Genomic DNA, 17,793 nt, shown 5'->3' with positions numbered 1-17,793 from the left:
ATAAAAGGCGTCTCACTATAAAATACAAACTTTGATCCTTTTGGTGTGATGTTTGTGTTACAAAACAATAAATATAGAATTGTTTTATTTGCTTGTTTGTGTACATTCTCTAAATACCATTGTTCGCCACGTGCCAATACATAGGCAAATATTTATGTCCCCTTTTTGTCAAAGATTTACTGTAGAATTTTTCGTCGCCGCAAGTATTATGAGGTTTACGGTTTTTTTGCGCCGCCAGCGTGAGAGGTGCGCATGCGCAGTCAGCTGTGTTCCCGGCGTATTATGCCAAGTCTCGCAGTAGGTCGCGTCGCGCAGGGCGGAGGACTTTTACCCGATCGTTCGGCGTCCAGATGAGTCGAATCGCGTCTCTGCTCAGGAGAACGTTTGGCCTGGTGCGAGAACACGTTGGCACGGATCATGTGGGGAATAAATATTACTTTATACCCGAGCAAAAGAACTGGACAGGTGAGCTCGACAGAAGGTGGCCTGGCTGCGGACCGAGGGGGCTTTTATTTTATTTTAATGGAGGCGTGACTCTGCCCTTTACAAAATAATCAAGTTGGTCGTTCTTTTTTGCCGTTCAGGCCGGGTCGTAAGAGCCAAGAGGATGGTGGTGGCCGCGAACCCCTCCGAGTTGGACTACAGGGAAGGCAGCATACCTTCAGAGTGGGACGGTGAGTGTGCACAGGTGCTCGTGTGCACGGCCTCCTTTAGCTCTGATTTCTTTCACTTTCAGCCTGGATCCGTGGTCGACGGAAGCAGCCACCCACGGAACAGGTAGGTTCACCTCAACGTGATGATGGGGTACATATTTGTGAGAAAGGTGAACGTTGGAAACTGGTGTGTGTGTGTGTGTGAGTGTGAGAGAGAGAGAGAGTGTGTGTAAGTGCTGCTGGGGTTTATGTTGTTTTTCAGAATTAAACATGAGAAGAGTAGTCTGTATGTATGTGTATAACTATATTAGACGGGAAATGCTTGTTTCTGTTTCTTGACTCTGATAAGGAAATCCTGAACAACGTGCAGTACAGAGAACAGATTAAGGTTAAAGCACTTGAGGTGGAGGACAAGGATCGGGCCCTCCAAGGCAAGGAGTACGAAGATGGCCTTGTGGCGCGGCCGGCACTGGCGCATGTCAGGGGTCACGCAGCTGCCACCCAGTTTGGGCGGCCGGAGACCAGCGAGGACCCCGTGAGTGCCGGGAACACTTTTCAGCCTGGCACGTGGGCACCACCAGGAGAAAAGAAGTAGACTGAAATAATCATCTTCAAGGAGCACGCTTCTCACAAAAGGGATGGGTGCAGTCCTTTTCTGGATTGTAGAGTTTTTGTGAAACATTCAGCTTTTGGTTTCACTTTCAAGAAGCAAGTTGAGAGAGAGAGAGAGAGAGAGAGAGAGAGAGAGAGAGAGAGAGAGAGAGAGAGAGAGAGAGAGAGAGAGAGAGATATATATATATATATATATATATATATATATATATATATATATATATATATATATATGGAACATTAATTTGTTGCAACCCTGCTGCTAAGACTGCGCATAGTTCTGAAGTAGCAGATGTGTGGAAGTAATGCTGTTATCAATGTTTATCATTTGCAGTGATTTGAATAAAGTGAAGAGCATCTACAGTGGCATTGTTTATTAATGATTGATTTCACATGGAAATGTGAAAAGTATGTTTATGTGGGGGGAGCAATTTTATTTTAAGATATTTGCATTGATCAGGCACATACTTAAAAACAGCTCAAACCATAAGGCCATTGAGTTTGTCTAGTGGTCAAATATCAATCTTGTAAAATATGAAACCCAAAACCCACACATATTAAATTGATACATCAAACTGTAAATTGTCCAATCCTGGATATCAGCACATTGACGTATCACTAGACAGCATAACACAACATAGTGCTGCATCAGCCTCCACCATTATTTATAATAGAAACACTGTACTCATTATCTGTAAACAGGCATTTATGACCATAGCCAGTTGGGCTCAAGAACAACTAATTAAGGCATGTTGAGCCCATTTAAATGGTCAATATGAACTTTCCAATAAGAAGCCACTCAATTCAAGGTTAAATGCATTGATATTGTAGGCAACATCGAACGTTTGTTCAAAATGTATTTAATAAAAACATTGTTAAACAATTTTTTAATAATGAAAAAGACTGAACTGCTGATAGCATAATAAATGGAATGCCATAATTGTTAATATCAGGGAACAGGAGACTGCTTCCTTGCACATACAAGAGGCAAAATGCTCGCCTCTGTTCAACATTGTTACCAGCATGAGAAGACATGCTGAGGATGAACCGTCGTTCCACCACGCCGAGGGTGGGTCATGGCTGCGGCAGCTGTGGGATAAGAGTTGGCACGCCCCTCTCTGCCGCATCCCGCCACCTATTCAGTCCTTCTTAGCCCGCTTGGCTTTCGCAATGTTCTCCTGGCGCTTCTGCTTCTTCTTCTGTTCGCGATCCCTGGCCTCAATCATCTTCGCAAGCTTCCACGACAGCAAGGCGCTGGCAATGAAGAGGGGCGTCAGGGCGAGGATCACAGTGGTGAGGAATCCGTAGGGGTCTTTGGCCGCCCACTCTACCACGTACTCCGCCCAGGCTCGAAAATCAATCATAGTCTGAAAGACTGGTCCTTTCTTTGACACCTAAAGATCAGAACAAAACGATGCAGTTACACCAGGGAAAATGTTTACTCTCATTCACACTGTCCACATCAGACTTGTGGGTTTTAAAAGCTCAGACACAGCTGTTGCAAGAGGCCAGGTTCATGGTTTTAATGAAGCCATTTTTTATTCACGGCCCTAGGATTCAGTCCCGCAGCCCTGTGCCCCCACCTCACACGTTCCATAAAAAGCATCAATTTATTCAGACAACTGGGCCAACAGGAACACTGTGTTTAAAAAAAACTTGAGCAGAACAATATTTACAGCATCTGTAACTAACAAATGCTACATAATTCATGGGCAGACCGCGCTGAAAACGGCAAGGTAAGAGTTTATTTCCATGTAAATCATCTCTCATTTGATCCTCGGAAAGTGATCACAGGAAAAGTTGAATCTGAGACTAGATTGAATTCATTCCCACTGGCTAGCTCAAGCAGCTAACTTTTCTGGGGTTTTTTTTATTCTTTTTGTAAATACAGAACCGATCGACTAACCATGGTCAATGAAAATGAATACTGTGAGAATTTCATAATTAGAAAATAAACGAGATTTGCGATCCATTTCGCGCTGCCGTAAAGAAAATAGTCACCTGATGTGGATCTTTTTCAACAGTTCAAATGAAGAAGCGTAGCGGACTCCTTCTTGGGTGACGGGAATCGCCGAGAGGGAAACGCCGACGCGCATTACTGCCCCCCGCCGGCCAGGATGAAAATCATTCTGTCAAAAATGAACACGCAACAGAAGCATTTTATCGTGTTTATACCACAAACTGGAATTGATAGTGACATAATTTAGTTTAACCCGTGGTCCTCCAAAGTCCTTGGCTTCGGCTTCGATATTGAGATGCATCTATTTATTTCAAACAGTAGATGGTGCTGTTCTGCCACGAGTGATTATTTTCTCTTTTTTTTTGTTTAATTATCCTTTTTATTAATTGTCATTAATCAGTTTCATTATTATTATCGCTACTGAGGATGTTGTTATTTTTGTGGTTACCATTTAGATCTTATTGTCGTAACATTCTTTAATAAAGTCCAAAAAGATCCAAAATTGTAAGCATTCCATTTCCACTTTTCCATTCATACGGGCAAACCAGGCAGCATCTTGCTGGTGGTTCAGGTCGGAATTGCCACTGCTTCCACTTCAAGTGTCATTTTCAAATCCCTGCTTCCACCCCATCTAAATATATTCTAGCTTTAGCTGTGGTGATACAGGCCCACAGGTCTTTTGAGTAGGAGGTGGGACTAAGTGGCATCATGTAATTGAGATCAGATGGTTGCATGGTTGTGGGTCTCCGGTAACCTGGAAACATTTATTTTATGGAGATGTTTAGTTGAACTCATCGCCGATGCGTTGTGAGCCTGTGACCGACACACAGTGATGAATATAATGCTGAAAGCTCTGAAGTTGGGTTCCTGCACCCCCATGCTTCCCCATCACCCTCTGGATTGGGTTACAGATTAGCAGACTTCCTGTCCACTCAGCGAAGGCTTAATTAGTGACTGATGGCTTCTTGCCATGGACGTTGTGTATTATCTCAGATGGGTTTTTTTTGACGAAGCCACACAGGTTTCTTCTCCAAACTCTGGACTCTTCAGAACCTAGAAGACCTATAAGCATCAGCTAACCCATAATGTGTGCAAACTGATACTGCACATCGTCCAGAGGCCCTCTCCCCCTTGTTAATGAAGAAAAATGAGGTGATTAGTCAAGAGTGCGTAGCTGCTCCCCCAGGATATGTGCTCGTTGAGTGCTGTTTGGTACCTTTCCTTTATTCTGGATATTCTGTTTTCTGTTAAACAGCGACTGGGTCTGTTTTTGTCTCAAGCAGCATTGACTGCGGGACCAAACACCACAATGTTGTGCTTCAGAAGAAATACACAGTTACTGAGGTAAGAACTGCCAATGACGGAACATGCAATTTTATTAATAAAAAAAAAAAACTACTTCACCGATCCTGGGAGGAATGTATGTATAAATGTATGCATATAATGTATGTATCATAACCTCTGTAGTAGAGCCTGAGGCCATTATATTCTGCAGTCTGGGCAGGATCATCTGCAATGCAGTGGAATCTCAGAACATTTACAGAGTTATTAAAAAAGGAGCATTACTACAAAAAATGTTTATTCAGGACATGAACAAATGGGATTATGTTTGCCATTGATTGGAAATATTCTGACATAATGCTCCTAAAAAGGGCTTCTACTTGTTTGTGTTGCAATACATCCATACAGCTTTGCTTGAATAGAATGTCTATTGAGCATTATTTCCATGCCTCTGTGTATTCTTTCCTATACTGAGCACTCATTTGGGACTGTTACATCACTAGCAGCAACTGCTCTTTCATAAGGCCACGTTTATTCTCTCTACTCAGCTTCCATTTATCCTCCTTTCACAACTTTACATTTCCCAAACTGCCAGGATGGGAGGGAGGGCCTGCTCCCAAACAGCAGGTTCTGCTCAGAATTTCTTCCCCTCCATCAGAGAGCTTTTCCATGCTACTGTCACCCTAGGCGTGCTACTCAGAGACGTGTTTTTGTGAGGAAACCGGCCCATTTAGCGTTTTTTAAATACACCTTAGAGTAGCAGCGCTGTTACTAAAATACACTGCACAAAAAATAAAGGGAACACTAAAACAACACAATGTAACTCTAAAACAACACAAAGTCAATCACACTTCTGTGAAATCAACCTGTCCACATAGGAAGCAACACTGACAAAAAATTTCTCATGCTGTTGTGCAAATGGAATAGACAACAGGTGGAAATTAGTGGCAATGAGCAAGACGACCCCAATAAAGGCGTGGTCCTGCAGGAGGTCGTGTGTCTGTCAATGTAGTGTCCAGAGCATGGAGGCAGGTCAGTACATCAGGAGATGTGGAGGAGGTCGTAGGAGGGCAACATAGCCCAATACTTTGCCATTTGCCAGAGAACACCAAGATTGTCAAACGCTAGACCTCATGTGGCTGGAGTGTCAGCAGTTCCTGCAAGACGAAGGCATTGACGCTATGGACTGGCCTGCACCTTCCCCAGACCTGAATCTAATTGAGCACATCTGGGACATCGTGTCTCGCTCCATCCACCAACGTCGCTTCGCACCACAAACTGTCCAGACGTTGGTGGATACTTTAGCCCATCGATACCTTTTGTGTGGTTTTGTGGTTTTGTTGTCAGCACATTCAACCATGCAAAGTACAAAGAACAAAGTATTTAATAAGAACATATCTTTCATTCAGGTGCTCCTATAATTCCTATAATGATACAGATGACTTAAAATTTTCCATTTGAGTAAAAGCCCCAATTTGTACAGGTGTGGAAGGAACCCATTCACCCGCACACACACTATTACACCACCCCCAAATTCTTTTACCCACACACACCTCACAAAATGTCTAACGTTGTCTGATGTTGTTGTTTCACATATTTTTGGTAACTTTGGTGCTTTGGCTGAAGATATGTTGCGTTTATTCAGTGAACAAATCATCACAGACACGCACCCCTATACACTCTGCCTGCTTCTAGTTCTAACAAAGAATGCAGCAACAGAACTGCTGTTCCCATCAGATCCCAGCACATGACTCACAACATTTGGGAAAGTTTTTCTCTGGTGAACGACCAGGAGATCCATGACTATGAAATTGTTCAGTTTTGCTTAGTAACACATGGATATCAAGGTCATACTAAATGTTAATACTAATGAAATTAGTGTTGCCTTTAGTTGGCGTTTCTGATGAAGTTCCAAATGCATTGTGCACATATACCATCTGAGATTGTTTCCTAACTAGTGGCTGGTTTGTAGCATTGATGGATCCAGCGTAGACCCACACCTGGTAATGGGTGGGAACATCTGGTGAAGCCACTCACTGTGCAAGTATATTCATATTTTCATCGCGCGGGGGAGAAAAATCCCGTGGGCCACTTTGACTGTCATCCTCTCTCGGCCGCCTCTCCACTGTAAACACGAATGGCGGGTGCAGAGTGGAGGTCACCTCATGGCGAAACGAAGCAATCAGCTGAAACCAATTTGCATGTCTGTCTTCTGGCCATTTCTTTCCTTCGGCGCATCCATCATGCATCGGCCTTCCCGGCCAAAATATACAAGCCTATCGCACTGCAGGCTTTCGAAGTGGCAACGCTGAGATATTGTCAGAACCAGATATAAAATAAAAAAAAAAAACTAACATTTAAAGGTTGAAAAATATTTGTGTGTTTTTTTGGAAAGTGGCAAGTTTTGAAAATCCCAGCATTGCTGCAGTGGAGCTACAGAAACAAGATAAGAGCGCTCTGCTGCATTAGCGCAGCCCATTGCTCCTAACCTAAACATTTGCTTTTCGCAGCCATCTTTCATTGTGGCACTTGGCATTGTGCTGCGTGCAGGAGCTCGGCAATCTAGACCCTCATCTGCCCCCTGCAGCCCCCGTACAGGAGGCAGGCAGCGATCACACACAGGCCTTGTCACAAAGATCAGAAAAACACACCAAATACTTTTTCTACTGCTGTTCATGTGAGGGGAAAAATTAAGGGAGCGCAGAAAATGCCTTCAACTCGGAAAGTTCAGTTAATTGAGGTACAATCCTCCATAATCATCAATAAAAATGCTTCAATTTTACATTATAAAAAAACTCCTTGGAGTTTACACAACTGAGCAGTGTCAATTTGACCTTGAGGTTCCTGCTCTCATGCCGAGTATTTCCTGTATTTCCATGGTGTTGCTCTGAGAACGCAGTACATGACGGTATGTAATTCACGTAATGAAACCATCTGGTCTCGTCCTCAGCAGACTGAGCCAGACTGAAGCCAACTTCAGCCAGTTGTGCACCAGTTTGCGGCAGCTCACATCACTACTCCTTCTAATCAGCACTGGGACGTCACTGCCTCCTCAGTGAACGTTCCTCGTCTTTCCTTCTTTTAGTGGTGGTCTGATCTCTTCTGCTGGCCCCTGTGGATTTAACACAAGAGAGTAGCTGCAGTGGCTGTTTCCTGCATGATGGATTATATTAATTGTTTTATTGATGCAGGACTGATGGTTGGGTGAGATGATGATGAACTTCTAATTTCGGTGTTGCAGAAACTCCAGACCCCACCAGATCTGGATAAAAACCTTGGTGGTCTGCAACTGTAACAGCCAGACCCCAGACCCGGAGCATTTTACAACAGAAGAGGATTTTGTTCATTTTTGAGGATTACAATATTTAATAAATAACTCAAAACTCAGCGGAGGAATAAAATGAACATCCAGGTCATCAAGTATTTACATCTTCATTAAATATCAAATATTTTTAACTGCATTGATTTTTTATTTTAGATATTTTTTTATTAATTGTTAACTATTTATTATTTTCTGAATGTGAAGGGGAAGAACATTCTAATGAAAGCACTTTACAGTCACTTCCGGGGCTAGCACTTCAGAAAAGAATAAAGACCATATATTTTTGTGCCAGTTCGATTTTTGCTGGGTGGCCCGACGCCCCCCGTGACTGACAGTTTAAATTGACACCGTGCACGTCCGCGCCCACCCCGCACCCTCATCTGCTGCACCGTTATTTCAGGAATGGGGGGGTTCAGCGCGCGGAAGGATCGATACCGAAAGGGGGTCCAAATAGTGTTTTATTGTGGACGTTTAGTTTAAATGCGGCGGGAAAGGAATTATTTTTCATTGTTTAGGGTCCCGATCAACGATGAACGGGGTTTATATAGAGGTGATGCGAGGCTGAAGATCGAGAAAAAGGACGCAGAGTTTCCTCCAGGTCTGGAGCCCAGGCGCTACTAGAACATGGCAAGTGACTTATTTTTCCCTTCTCTGCTTCATTTCTGACCGCAATCAAATGCCATTTCATTCCTGTCAATTTTAAAAACGAACTGTGCAATGGTATAATACACTGATTAATTATATAAGTATTCACATATCAATGCTATTACATACTATTATGAATATTATTCATATTATCAACGATATGTTCCTTTGGGTCTGCGTTTAAATTCATTAAATCGTGTCATGTGTTGGCAATTAATTTTTTTTGGATCCTCCGTGTTCAGTCCGTGTTCTGCGAACCCCACGAGCGCCGCTCCAGCCCCCCATCATCTGCTCCCACTCGGAACACGTGCACGAGCTGCGGGGCGGAGATCAGCGACAGGTACCTGCTGCAGGTAAACCCTTTACATCTCAATCTGTTCCTTAATAATGCTCTAATATGTTCCTTAATAATACTATAATCTGTTCCTTAATAATACTCTAATCTGTTCCTTAATAATACTATAATCTGTATTTTTAACAATACTCTTTACTCTGCAATAATACGCGGTAATACGAGCCTGTTTTATTTTATTGAATACTCTACACGTTGCATTTTAATTAAGTTGAATTAAAGTGTCCAGTTTCACCAGTAAATCGCTCTGGCCGCAGGTGAATAATCTCTACTGGCACGTCAAGTGTCTGAAATGCTCCGTCTGCAGAACCCCGCTGCGCCAACACAGCAGCTGCTACGTGAAAAACGCCGCCGTCTTCTGTAAAACGGATTATATCAGGTGGGGTTATATCAATCTCGGATTATATCCTAATGTTAACAAAGTGGAGTGTATCAGTCATGGATTGTGTCCGGGGTAAATCAAGTAGTATCGTATCAGTCACGTATTATTTCGCGATTATATCAAGTAGGATTCAATTCATCACGGATGATATCGCGATTTTATCAAATGGGATTATATAAATCACGGAATTATATATATCGGAATTATGTCAAATCACATATTCAGTTTCAAATGTACAAATTTTAGACCCCAATCCCATATTCCCATATTTACAACCTTTACAACCAAATTAATTGTGCCACGTTTTTTAATGTTTTTTTTATTTTTCATTTTTTTTTAATAATTCAAAACAACATTTAGCTGTTCTGTATAATATACCACATATTGTGTACGGACAGGTATTTTTCACATTTCTCATAACTCATTTCAAATAAAATATTTTTGTGGTTAAAAGTTCTTGAATGTGATTTCAACTTTTTGAAACTTTAATTTTAATTACAGTTTTACATTATCATCGTTTCTCAAACTAAAGCGATATTTGCAGACCTATAAATTACCTATAATTATATCGCAGTTTCGCGAAAATTCCGCGTCTCTCTTGTCGTTCGCTCCTCCAGCACTTTCGGCACAAAATGCTCCCGCTGCGGCCACCAGATCGTCGCCGGCGACTGGGTGCGACGCGCCCGGACCAACACCTACCACCTGTCCTGCTTCTCCTGCTCCTCCTGCCAGCGGCAGCTGTCCACGGGCGAGCAGTTCGGCCTCCTGCGGGACAGGGTGCTGTGCCGCACCCACTACGGCGCCGTGCTGGAGAGCCTGGGACGCGCGGCGGAGAGCGGTGCGCCCCACAATCACGCAGCGAGCGTCGCGGCTGCAGGAACTGAACTAAAGCGGGCCGTGTTTCCTCCCCTTCTCTCTGTAATCAGGACGCCAGGTCGCGATCGAAGCCGTTTTGCCCCCCGAAAACCGTCCCAAGGCAATAAAACGAGCACGGACGTCTTTTACAGCAGATCAGCTGCAGGTCTGTGTGTGTGTGTGAGAGAGAGAGAGAGAGAGAGAGAGAGAGCTTGATGAAGATGAAGATGTGAAGGCCTGTGTCATTTGGACACTCGTGTGTTTGTGCAGCGTGTTGTGTGCTGTTTAAGATAAGATGAATGTGATTTGTCCAGATGAACAGTGACTTTGCATTTGGGGGGATGGACGGTCGAGGAGCCTTACCTGGCCCAGGATACGATGAGGGATATATAACAGTTGGTTTGAGGTCGTATAAAATGACAATATTTTCAGTACAATCTATATTTCTAAAAACACAGTGCGCATTAGGTGAGAGATATGAACGCATTACACACATATGAGATTAAGTAATTGCTATTTCATTTGAATTATATGGCATTGTGATCTATGGGGCAAAAAAATGTTTTTTAGTTTTTATGTGATGATCTGCTTCGAGAAGTTTCTGTAGGAACATTCTCTAATGTTTGTCATAGAAAATAAGAAAGACATAGTGGCAAATAAAAAGAACTGTGCTTGTGCAGGTGATGCAGACCCAGTTCACCCGGGACAACAACCCTGATGGTCCGACACTGCAGAGGCTCGCGGATTTGACCGGCCTGAGTCGACGTGTTATCCAGGTAAGAATACAACTAATTACGGAAAGTGTGTGTGTGTGTGTGTGTGTATGTACACACAGTATAGGCCAAACGTTTGGACACACCTTCTCATTCAATTTGTTTTCTTTATTTTCATGACCATTTACATTGATTCTTTTACGTAGATTCTCACTGAAGGCATCAAAACTATGAATGAACACATGTGGAGTTATGTACTTAACAAAAAGTGGAGACCTGACCTCCACAGTCACCGGACCTGAACCCAATCGAGATGGTTTGGGGTGAGCTGGACCGCAGAGTGAAGGCAAAGGGGCCAACAAGTGCTAAACACCTCTGGGAACTCCTTCAAGACTGTTGGAAAACCATTTCAGGTGACAACCTCTTGAAGCTCATCGAGAGAATGCCAAGAGTGTTTCCAAGCAGTAATCAGAGCGGCTATTTTGAAGAAACTAGAACTAGAATAAAACATGTTTTCAGTTATTTCACCTTTTTTTGTTAAGTACATAACTCCACATGTGTTCATAGTTTTGATGCCTTCAGTGAGAATCTACCAACGTAAATGGTCATGAATGAGAGGTGTGTCCAAACTTTTGGCCTGTACTATGTATGTGTACTGTGTGTGTGTGTGTGTGTGTGTGTGTGTGTGTGTGTATACACATACATACATATTATATATTACTTATATATTTTCCCAGGAAACATAATTAGTCAGTTGAATTCAATAACCTTTAAAACCACTGCAGTGTTTCACTGCAGTAGTGCAATGAAATATGTGTTCAGAAACAAATGAAAATATATATAACTGACAATAACTGGCCTGCTTCACACCATTTCTCTGAACAGTCAATCAATTATAAACATAATAACATAAAACTATCCAACAGGTCATGATAAACACATTGCCCACTCATCAATTAATAAACTAATATGATCTTTAAAAACATTTCCAAAAAATGTATAACTAGTTTTTCCTTTTGGTTACCCTGTATAGCAGTTCATAGTGCAGAAATGAAATATGCATCAATAATAAATATAAAAATAAAGGATAAAAGCAGCAATCTTAGATTATTTGCGTACATTACATTACAGATGCTGCTGTTGTGATGCACAAGATTTCATGGATTTCTAGCACCTTCCAGTGGGCAGCAACAAGAAACATTTAGACCTTGATGATATTTGTGGGTATCTGAGTAACATTGATTTTATGACTCTCTGGAGACCTCTGCTGTCAGCAGCCACGCAGCTGGAAAGCCACACCAACCTGTCATGTGACGCTGATCGGGCAGTTTCTGTGAAAGCAACCAATGACAATACAGCTGCCGGTGTGCTTTCTGTCCTTAGTCCATGTGAGATGTGTGTTCCCAGAAATCTGAAGGAAAGGGTGTTCCAAGTTGTTCCCTGCTATACGCCTCGCCTTTGTTTTGATGATGAGCAATGGCAGGTTATTGGTGGCTCACCATTCAGTCTGTCTGGAAACATCATCCTTGCAGGCAGACTCGTGACATTTAGAGCACGACACAATGATCTGATCAGTCTTCATACTGTGTTTCGGTGTGTATAAAAAGAGTGCAAAACTCTGTGTTGAGTGAGAATGTTCCCCACTGTTTCCCATTTTGGCCGTCTGTGTCCTGTCACTTAAAAAGGCCAGAAAGTTATATGTCTCTCAGAGCAGGTTTTAAACTCACACAGAGTCATATATTCTTTTCTTCTTTTCAGTCATAATAAGTGAACCTGTACCCAGTGTTAGTTGCAGTAACGTTGCATCTTCGTAGGTCTGGTTTCAAAACTGCAGAGCAAGACACAAAAAGCACCCGGGCCTACAGTACGCCACCTTGCAGAGCATGACAAGGTCCCGCCTGCCAGTCCCAGGGCCCGATGAGCAGTGGCTCTCTCCTGGCAGGACGCACATCGGGCCTCTGCAGGGATTCACTGACAGTAAGTCAGAATCGTCCCAACAAAAGATGATCAACGTGCCTAACGTTATCAGTTCACTGGCTTGTTGTCTCCCTCAAGTAATGGTTAAACGACTTTAAAAATGGAAGCTAATATAAAGTGAACAGACGTTTATTAAAATAATTTGGGTGTTTTGTGGCGATAATGTGGATACGTGTTTCATTTTAATTAACAGTGAATTTAGACGTTACATTTTTTGGAAAATACCTAAAACAAGAAGATTGTCTATTAAATGTAAATCCAAAATGTCCATTGTGGGCTCACTACAGCATCGTACCTCCATCTCTGTAGATCGTCCGTTCCCAGTCCTGGCACAAATGAATCTTACAACCTACAACTGGGACTTGCCTTCTGGCAGACACTAACTGTCTGCTGTGACACCGGTAATTCATTGGCGAGGAACATGACTACATTGATGGCGACAGATAACAGAAACCGGAATGATGCAGGATGCCTTTGCTGTCATCAGACAGACAATGCAAAATCGTATTGGCCATAGATTTAAAAAAAAAATGCATCAGAAACAGGAAGAACAAGGAAGAAACAGGAACATAGAGCTACATATGCTGGTAAAAGGGGTTGATATCCATGGTTGTCATGCATTATCTAGACTAAACATGCATTTGTTTCAGTATGTTAATGTCTGTGTAAATATGACTTGAAAGTATTTTAAAGTCCTTTAAAAATTCTGCACAGAATGTCATTTTATTTCATGTACAGATTGTGTCGCATGTGTAAATGTGTGAAGTGGAAGGCAACTGTCTCTCTTTCTTCTTTAATTCACCTTTTTTTTAGCCAAAGACTCGTCAATCCATTACATCCAGCATTTTTCTGAACCTTTCTGTATGAGCTTTTATGAGATGAATTTGTTGGCATTCATCACAGGACACTTTACAAGGTCTCCAATTTAAACCCTGAATAGGAAATACAGTTTATTTAATGACAGGTCCAGCAATTACAATTTCAGCCATTGGCTATTGATGAGCTGCTTTCATAAATCTCTCTGTAGAGATATTGTACAAAGAGCTGTATTGATCCACAGCACTTAAGTCCATAGTAGCACTGCAGTAATAGAAGAGTGACAATTGGGCAAAAGTAGATAGAAGTGCTATGGACAGTCTCCATATTGAGTTGAATTTTCTCAGTTAGCCTTTTTTAAGTTTATAGCATCAGAAGATTGAAGAAATCTCTTGATTGTCAATGAGAATCATGCCATATGGATTGTATAGTAAATATGACTCACTTCCATCATATAATGAATATACAATATTCAAAATCAAGGAAAGCTGATTTTGACATTCTATTCACTTTCATTTTAATCAAATCACAATCCTTTCTTTAGGATCAATGCTGCTGGATGATGATACATTTCAGCTTTAATATATCACGATCAGTGTACTGATCCGTCACAGTATGTGCAGTAGATCTGTGAAGACACGTGAGTTCATTCTGCAGTGTACCTACATTGCCCGGGGAATTCTATCCACTGCCACTCCGCTTGACAAATGTAAATAAAGCAGTCACAATTATAACAGGACAATCCTTTATGATGAACTTTTGCTGCACTCGAGTAAATCTGAACTGACATTTCTGGTATACAGACCTCTGGCACCGGAGCTTCACTTTGATATCCTGACAGGCTACGTTCCCAATTGGCTTTCGCCACGCAAAATGTGCTTTTCATTTTCTTTTGCACTGTGACTGCATTGTGGAGGCATGCTTGGCTACACCTCAAAAATGATGAGCTCATTTAGTTTCAGTTGAGATCTATTTTATTTTTCTTCAATATAGAAATAAATGGTTTCCACATTCCAGTCGTGTGAAATAGCAAAAATGTTCAGTCTGTCACAGTAGGCATAGAGTTTAAAGTATTATTTAACACAACTAACAATGCATTGTTATCAGCATTTAAAAATCTGTCAATGCTGAGACTAACTTAATCTTATGTTCATTTAGCAAATACTTTTCATCCAAGTGCAAAATCAAAATTACATATTAGATGATCACTTTCTCCTAAATCTGTTCCCCCAAATCAGGGTCATGCTCAGCAACAAAATGGTAGTAAGTATGTCAACCACTGGGGTACCACCAACCTATCGATCGTGGCCCTCACAACGACAGTGTCAAGAGATTCCAGTTGTTCAGGTCTTCACTGGCATTTGCTGGAGCAATGGCCTTCACCCTTCTGAAAACGAATAATGTTCAACGGTGCAGTAAATGGTCAGGTTACTTGAACCCAGGACTCCTGTTTACTAGTCTGGTGCTTAAATCACTGACTTGTTTCACATGATGTTTGTGGTAGTTGTAAAGTGCATTTTATAAATTGAAAAAAGCGTATGTGTGATTGTGATTATATGGCGCTGAATGAAGGCTGGAATGAATTTCTTGTTAAGCTTTGAAAGTCTTTTAAGATTTTAAAATGTAAAGTAAATGTTCATTCATACATTTACCCATATCATCCTAAATCTGTGTTCCTTGTAAAAAATAAATGTCACACTTCGAAATTTCTATTATTTGTTATATGAAAGCCTGAATGTTATATGAAAGTCTGAAGTTTGCGGGTGTAAACATCAATATATATATTTATCTTTTGGGGCGGTTAGATGTTGGATTTTCAGTTTCTAACTGCTGTTGTAGTGTTAATATAATATAAATAAACATATAAATCTTCCATCATACCAGTAATAATGATATAAACAACCACTGAAGGAGAATCATTTTTCCATAATTTACATTCGTTTGCCCTCTAGCGGGCATTTTATGAATGTACACAAGATCGGCATTAGAAATTAAAGATAAAATCCAATTTCCTGCTAAATAACATTTACTCTGTGCCATATTCTTGCCTAAATTAGAATGTGTGTCGTGTGTGTTTTGTGCAGTAGTCACAATAAGCTTCGTTATCCCTTATCAGACCCATGGACTAGACTGAAAGAAAATGAAGTGATTGTCATTGTGATACACTGCAGCACAGCTCACGGTGACACAACGAAATGTGTCCTCTGCTTTTAATCCATCACCCTTAGTGAGCAGTGGGCAGCCATGACAGGCAGCAGCACCTCAATGGCACCTTTGTGGATTGGGATTCGAACTGGCAGCCTTCTGATTACAAGGCCGCTTCCTTAACCGCTAGGCATCCACTGCCCCTCTATGATTCTATGATAAGGATAATAAAGGCTGCACTGTGACAACAAAGCTGTTGTAAAGAACAATTTACTTGGGGTTGGAACGAGCTCTAAGGCAGGACAGATAAAACAGATCAGCATAATTGTTGCAAACTGGTAAAAGTGCTGCACACAATTGCCTGCGCCAGAAGCTTTTTCCACAATTCATATGAGAATATGGATAGATGAGCCTTATTTTTACCGGATCAATTGCCAGAGTTTCCCATTAAGCCTTCTTTTTTTAAAAAACAGGTCAGAAGATGACATTCAATAACATTCATAGGTGTTTATTTCAGTCACATTCACTTTCGTTTTAGAACGCTCCCATTATTCCAGCTTTTTATTACAAAAATGTGTAATGTATGTACTCTAAAAATGAAAGCATAGAACAAATAAACAATTGAAGTAAAAAAATTTAAAAAATGACTTGTCAAAGCAGTCACTGTTGACAGATATAACAGCTGAACTCCATGCATTCCCTGTACAATAGAAATCCAATATTCTTCGGAGAGTTCATCCCTGTTCTGTTGCAGAAGTTCACAAAAATGTGTACCACTTGTAGGCTGCTTTGATTTCACTCCCAAACCATCTCGATGGGGTTTAGGTCTGGAGACTGTGCTGGCCAGCCCATGGTTTCAAGCTTACCTTCTTATTTTTTCATTAGCGTTGTCCTGGATTAGTGTTGGCTTGTGTTTTGGGCCATTCCCTTGCTGTAGGATGAACATGTTGACTCTCTTCACAGTTCCTCTGAATTCGGAACTGTATGTTATTTTCTGAGTAAGCTTACATGTGTTTTAACCCTGGCAGTTCACCGCTTACTTTTTTACTATTTTAAGCTATTCATTGAACTTGCTTGAATTTCAACGTGGGTGTTTAGTGTGACTCCTGTCTTTTTTATGTTGGTTTAGATTACTTGATGCCAATAAATATTATGTAGGGCCCTTCTTTTATGTTTAGGTTTTATTTCCAGTCATAGTTAACGCAAGGCCCAGTGTAAGAATATAGTTCACCTTATAAACACATGTACAGTATGTGGTATGTATGTCTAAAATGAAGTAGGTTTAAAGATCGTGTTGTGAGTCGTGTTAAATTCACTTGGGACCATTGCTTTGCTAGTTTTTTTTTCACAGTGGCAGCACTCAGATAATGATAGTGAACAGACATCTTTATCCACTGGGTGGCGCTGCAATATCACTTTATCCTAAGAGCCTGTTCAGAGCACGCTGATCACCTCCAACATAAAAACGTCACACGCTGTAAATAACTTTGAATCTTTTGTTACAGTGACAACTGTTAAGGGGTCTATTTCAGATGAGGGCAAATTTGTGATGCCAAGATGAGCTTTAAATCAGCAGATCTTGTGAGCTGCGCTTCATTTTGAACTAATCCAAATTATGATCTTGGTCGCTCAAGGCTCTGTGGCAACTGACTGTCAAGCGTAAAACCTGGAAAATGAAGAAACTATTGAAGTTGTAATTTGTAATTTGTGTTTTATCTTGGACCTTGGCTGGTGGCAAGGAATATCTGGCAATAGATCTTCTTAGTGGAGGCAGTGGCCAATGTTCTACTGGGAAGTGTAGGTTGCAATTAATCTGGAACCCAATTTCCATCTCTGCAAATTAGAAAAGGAACAAGTGAAGTAAAACCACCCCAACTGATCGTTCCCTGCCAGACTGTGAAAACTCAAGAACCATAATGTGTGACATGAACTGCAAATTCCTGAGATCTCAATCCAATCGATCATCTGTGGGATGTGCTGGAAAAACAAGCACGAGCCATGGAGACCACATCTCATAACTTACAGGACTTGAAGGATCTGCTGCTAACGTCCTGGTGCCAGATGCCACAAGATACCTGCA

At 41.4% G+C, this 17,793-nt stretch overlaps 3 protein-coding genes across 3 annotated transcripts; 2 read left to right on the top strand and 1 right to left on the bottom strand.

Annotated features, from left to right (window-relative positions):
- Nucleotides 1-255: 255 nt before the first annotated feature.
- Nucleotides 256-1,409, top strand: LOC114798441 (NADH dehydrogenase [ubiquinone] 1 alpha subcomplex assembly factor 2-like). Its single transcript, XM_028994166.1, has 4 exons — nt 256-465; nt 585-674; nt 737-777; nt 1,003-1,409. The coding sequence occupies exons 1-4, from the start codon at nt 351-353 to the stop codon at nt 1,246-1,248; spliced, it is 492 nt and encodes a 163-aa protein (XP_028849999.1). The 5' UTR covers nt 256-350; the 3' UTR covers nt 1,249-1,409.
- A 659-nt stretch (nt 1,410-2,068) lies between these two features.
- Nucleotides 2,069-3,343, bottom strand: LOC114798419 (small integral membrane protein 15). Its single transcript, XM_028994128.1, has 2 exons — nt 3,267-3,343; nt 2,069-2,659 (listed from the first exon to the last, which is right to left on the bottom strand). Exon 2 carries the CDS (start codon nt 2,627-2,629, stop codon nt 2,405-2,407), a length of 225 nt encoding a protein of 74 aa, XP_028849961.1. The 5' UTR covers nt 2,630-2,659; nt 3,267-3,343; the 3' UTR covers nt 2,069-2,404.
- Nucleotides 3,344-7,408: 4,065 nt separating this feature from the next.
- On the top strand, nt 7,409-12,646 carry LOC114798202 (LIM/homeobox protein Lhx6-like; the record flags this gene model as incomplete). Its single annotated transcript, XM_028993703.1, has 7 exons — nt 7,409-7,414; nt 8,716-8,826; nt 9,083-9,204; nt 9,825-10,045; nt 10,134-10,228; nt 10,743-10,838; nt 12,590-12,646. Coding segments are annotated over exons 1-7 (708 nt in total), but the record flags the coding sequence as incomplete, so codon positions are not given.
- Nucleotides 12,647-17,793: the final 5,147 nt, after the last annotated feature.

The sequence above is a fragment of the Denticeps clupeoides genome, chromosome 1 (genome assembly GCF_900700375.1).
Source record: "Denticeps clupeoides chromosome 1, fDenClu1.1, whole genome shotgun sequence".
NCBI classification, from domain to species: domain Eukaryota; kingdom Metazoa; phylum Chordata; class Actinopteri; order Clupeiformes; family Denticipitidae; genus Denticeps; species Denticeps clupeoides.
Note: the sequence above shows the minus strand (reverse complement) of the source record. Positions and strands in the feature narration are given on the sequence as shown.

Coding starts and splice junctions, on each gene's coding strand:
- LOC114798441 (XM_028994166.1), top strand. CDS start 351: ATGAGTCGAATCGCGTCTCTGCTCAGGAGAACGTTTGGCCTGGTGCGA. Junction 675..736: donor CATACCTTCAGAGTGGGACG/GTGAGTGTGCAC, acceptor TTTCACTTTCAG/CCTGGATCCGTGGTCGACGG. Junction 778..1,002: donor AGCAGCCACCCACGGAACAG/GTAGGTTCACCT, acceptor GACTCTGATAAG/GAAATCCTGAACAACGTGCA.
- LOC114798419 (XM_028994128.1), bottom strand. CDS start 2,629: ATGATTGATTTTCGAGCCTGGGCGGAGTACGTGGTAGAGTGGGCGGCC.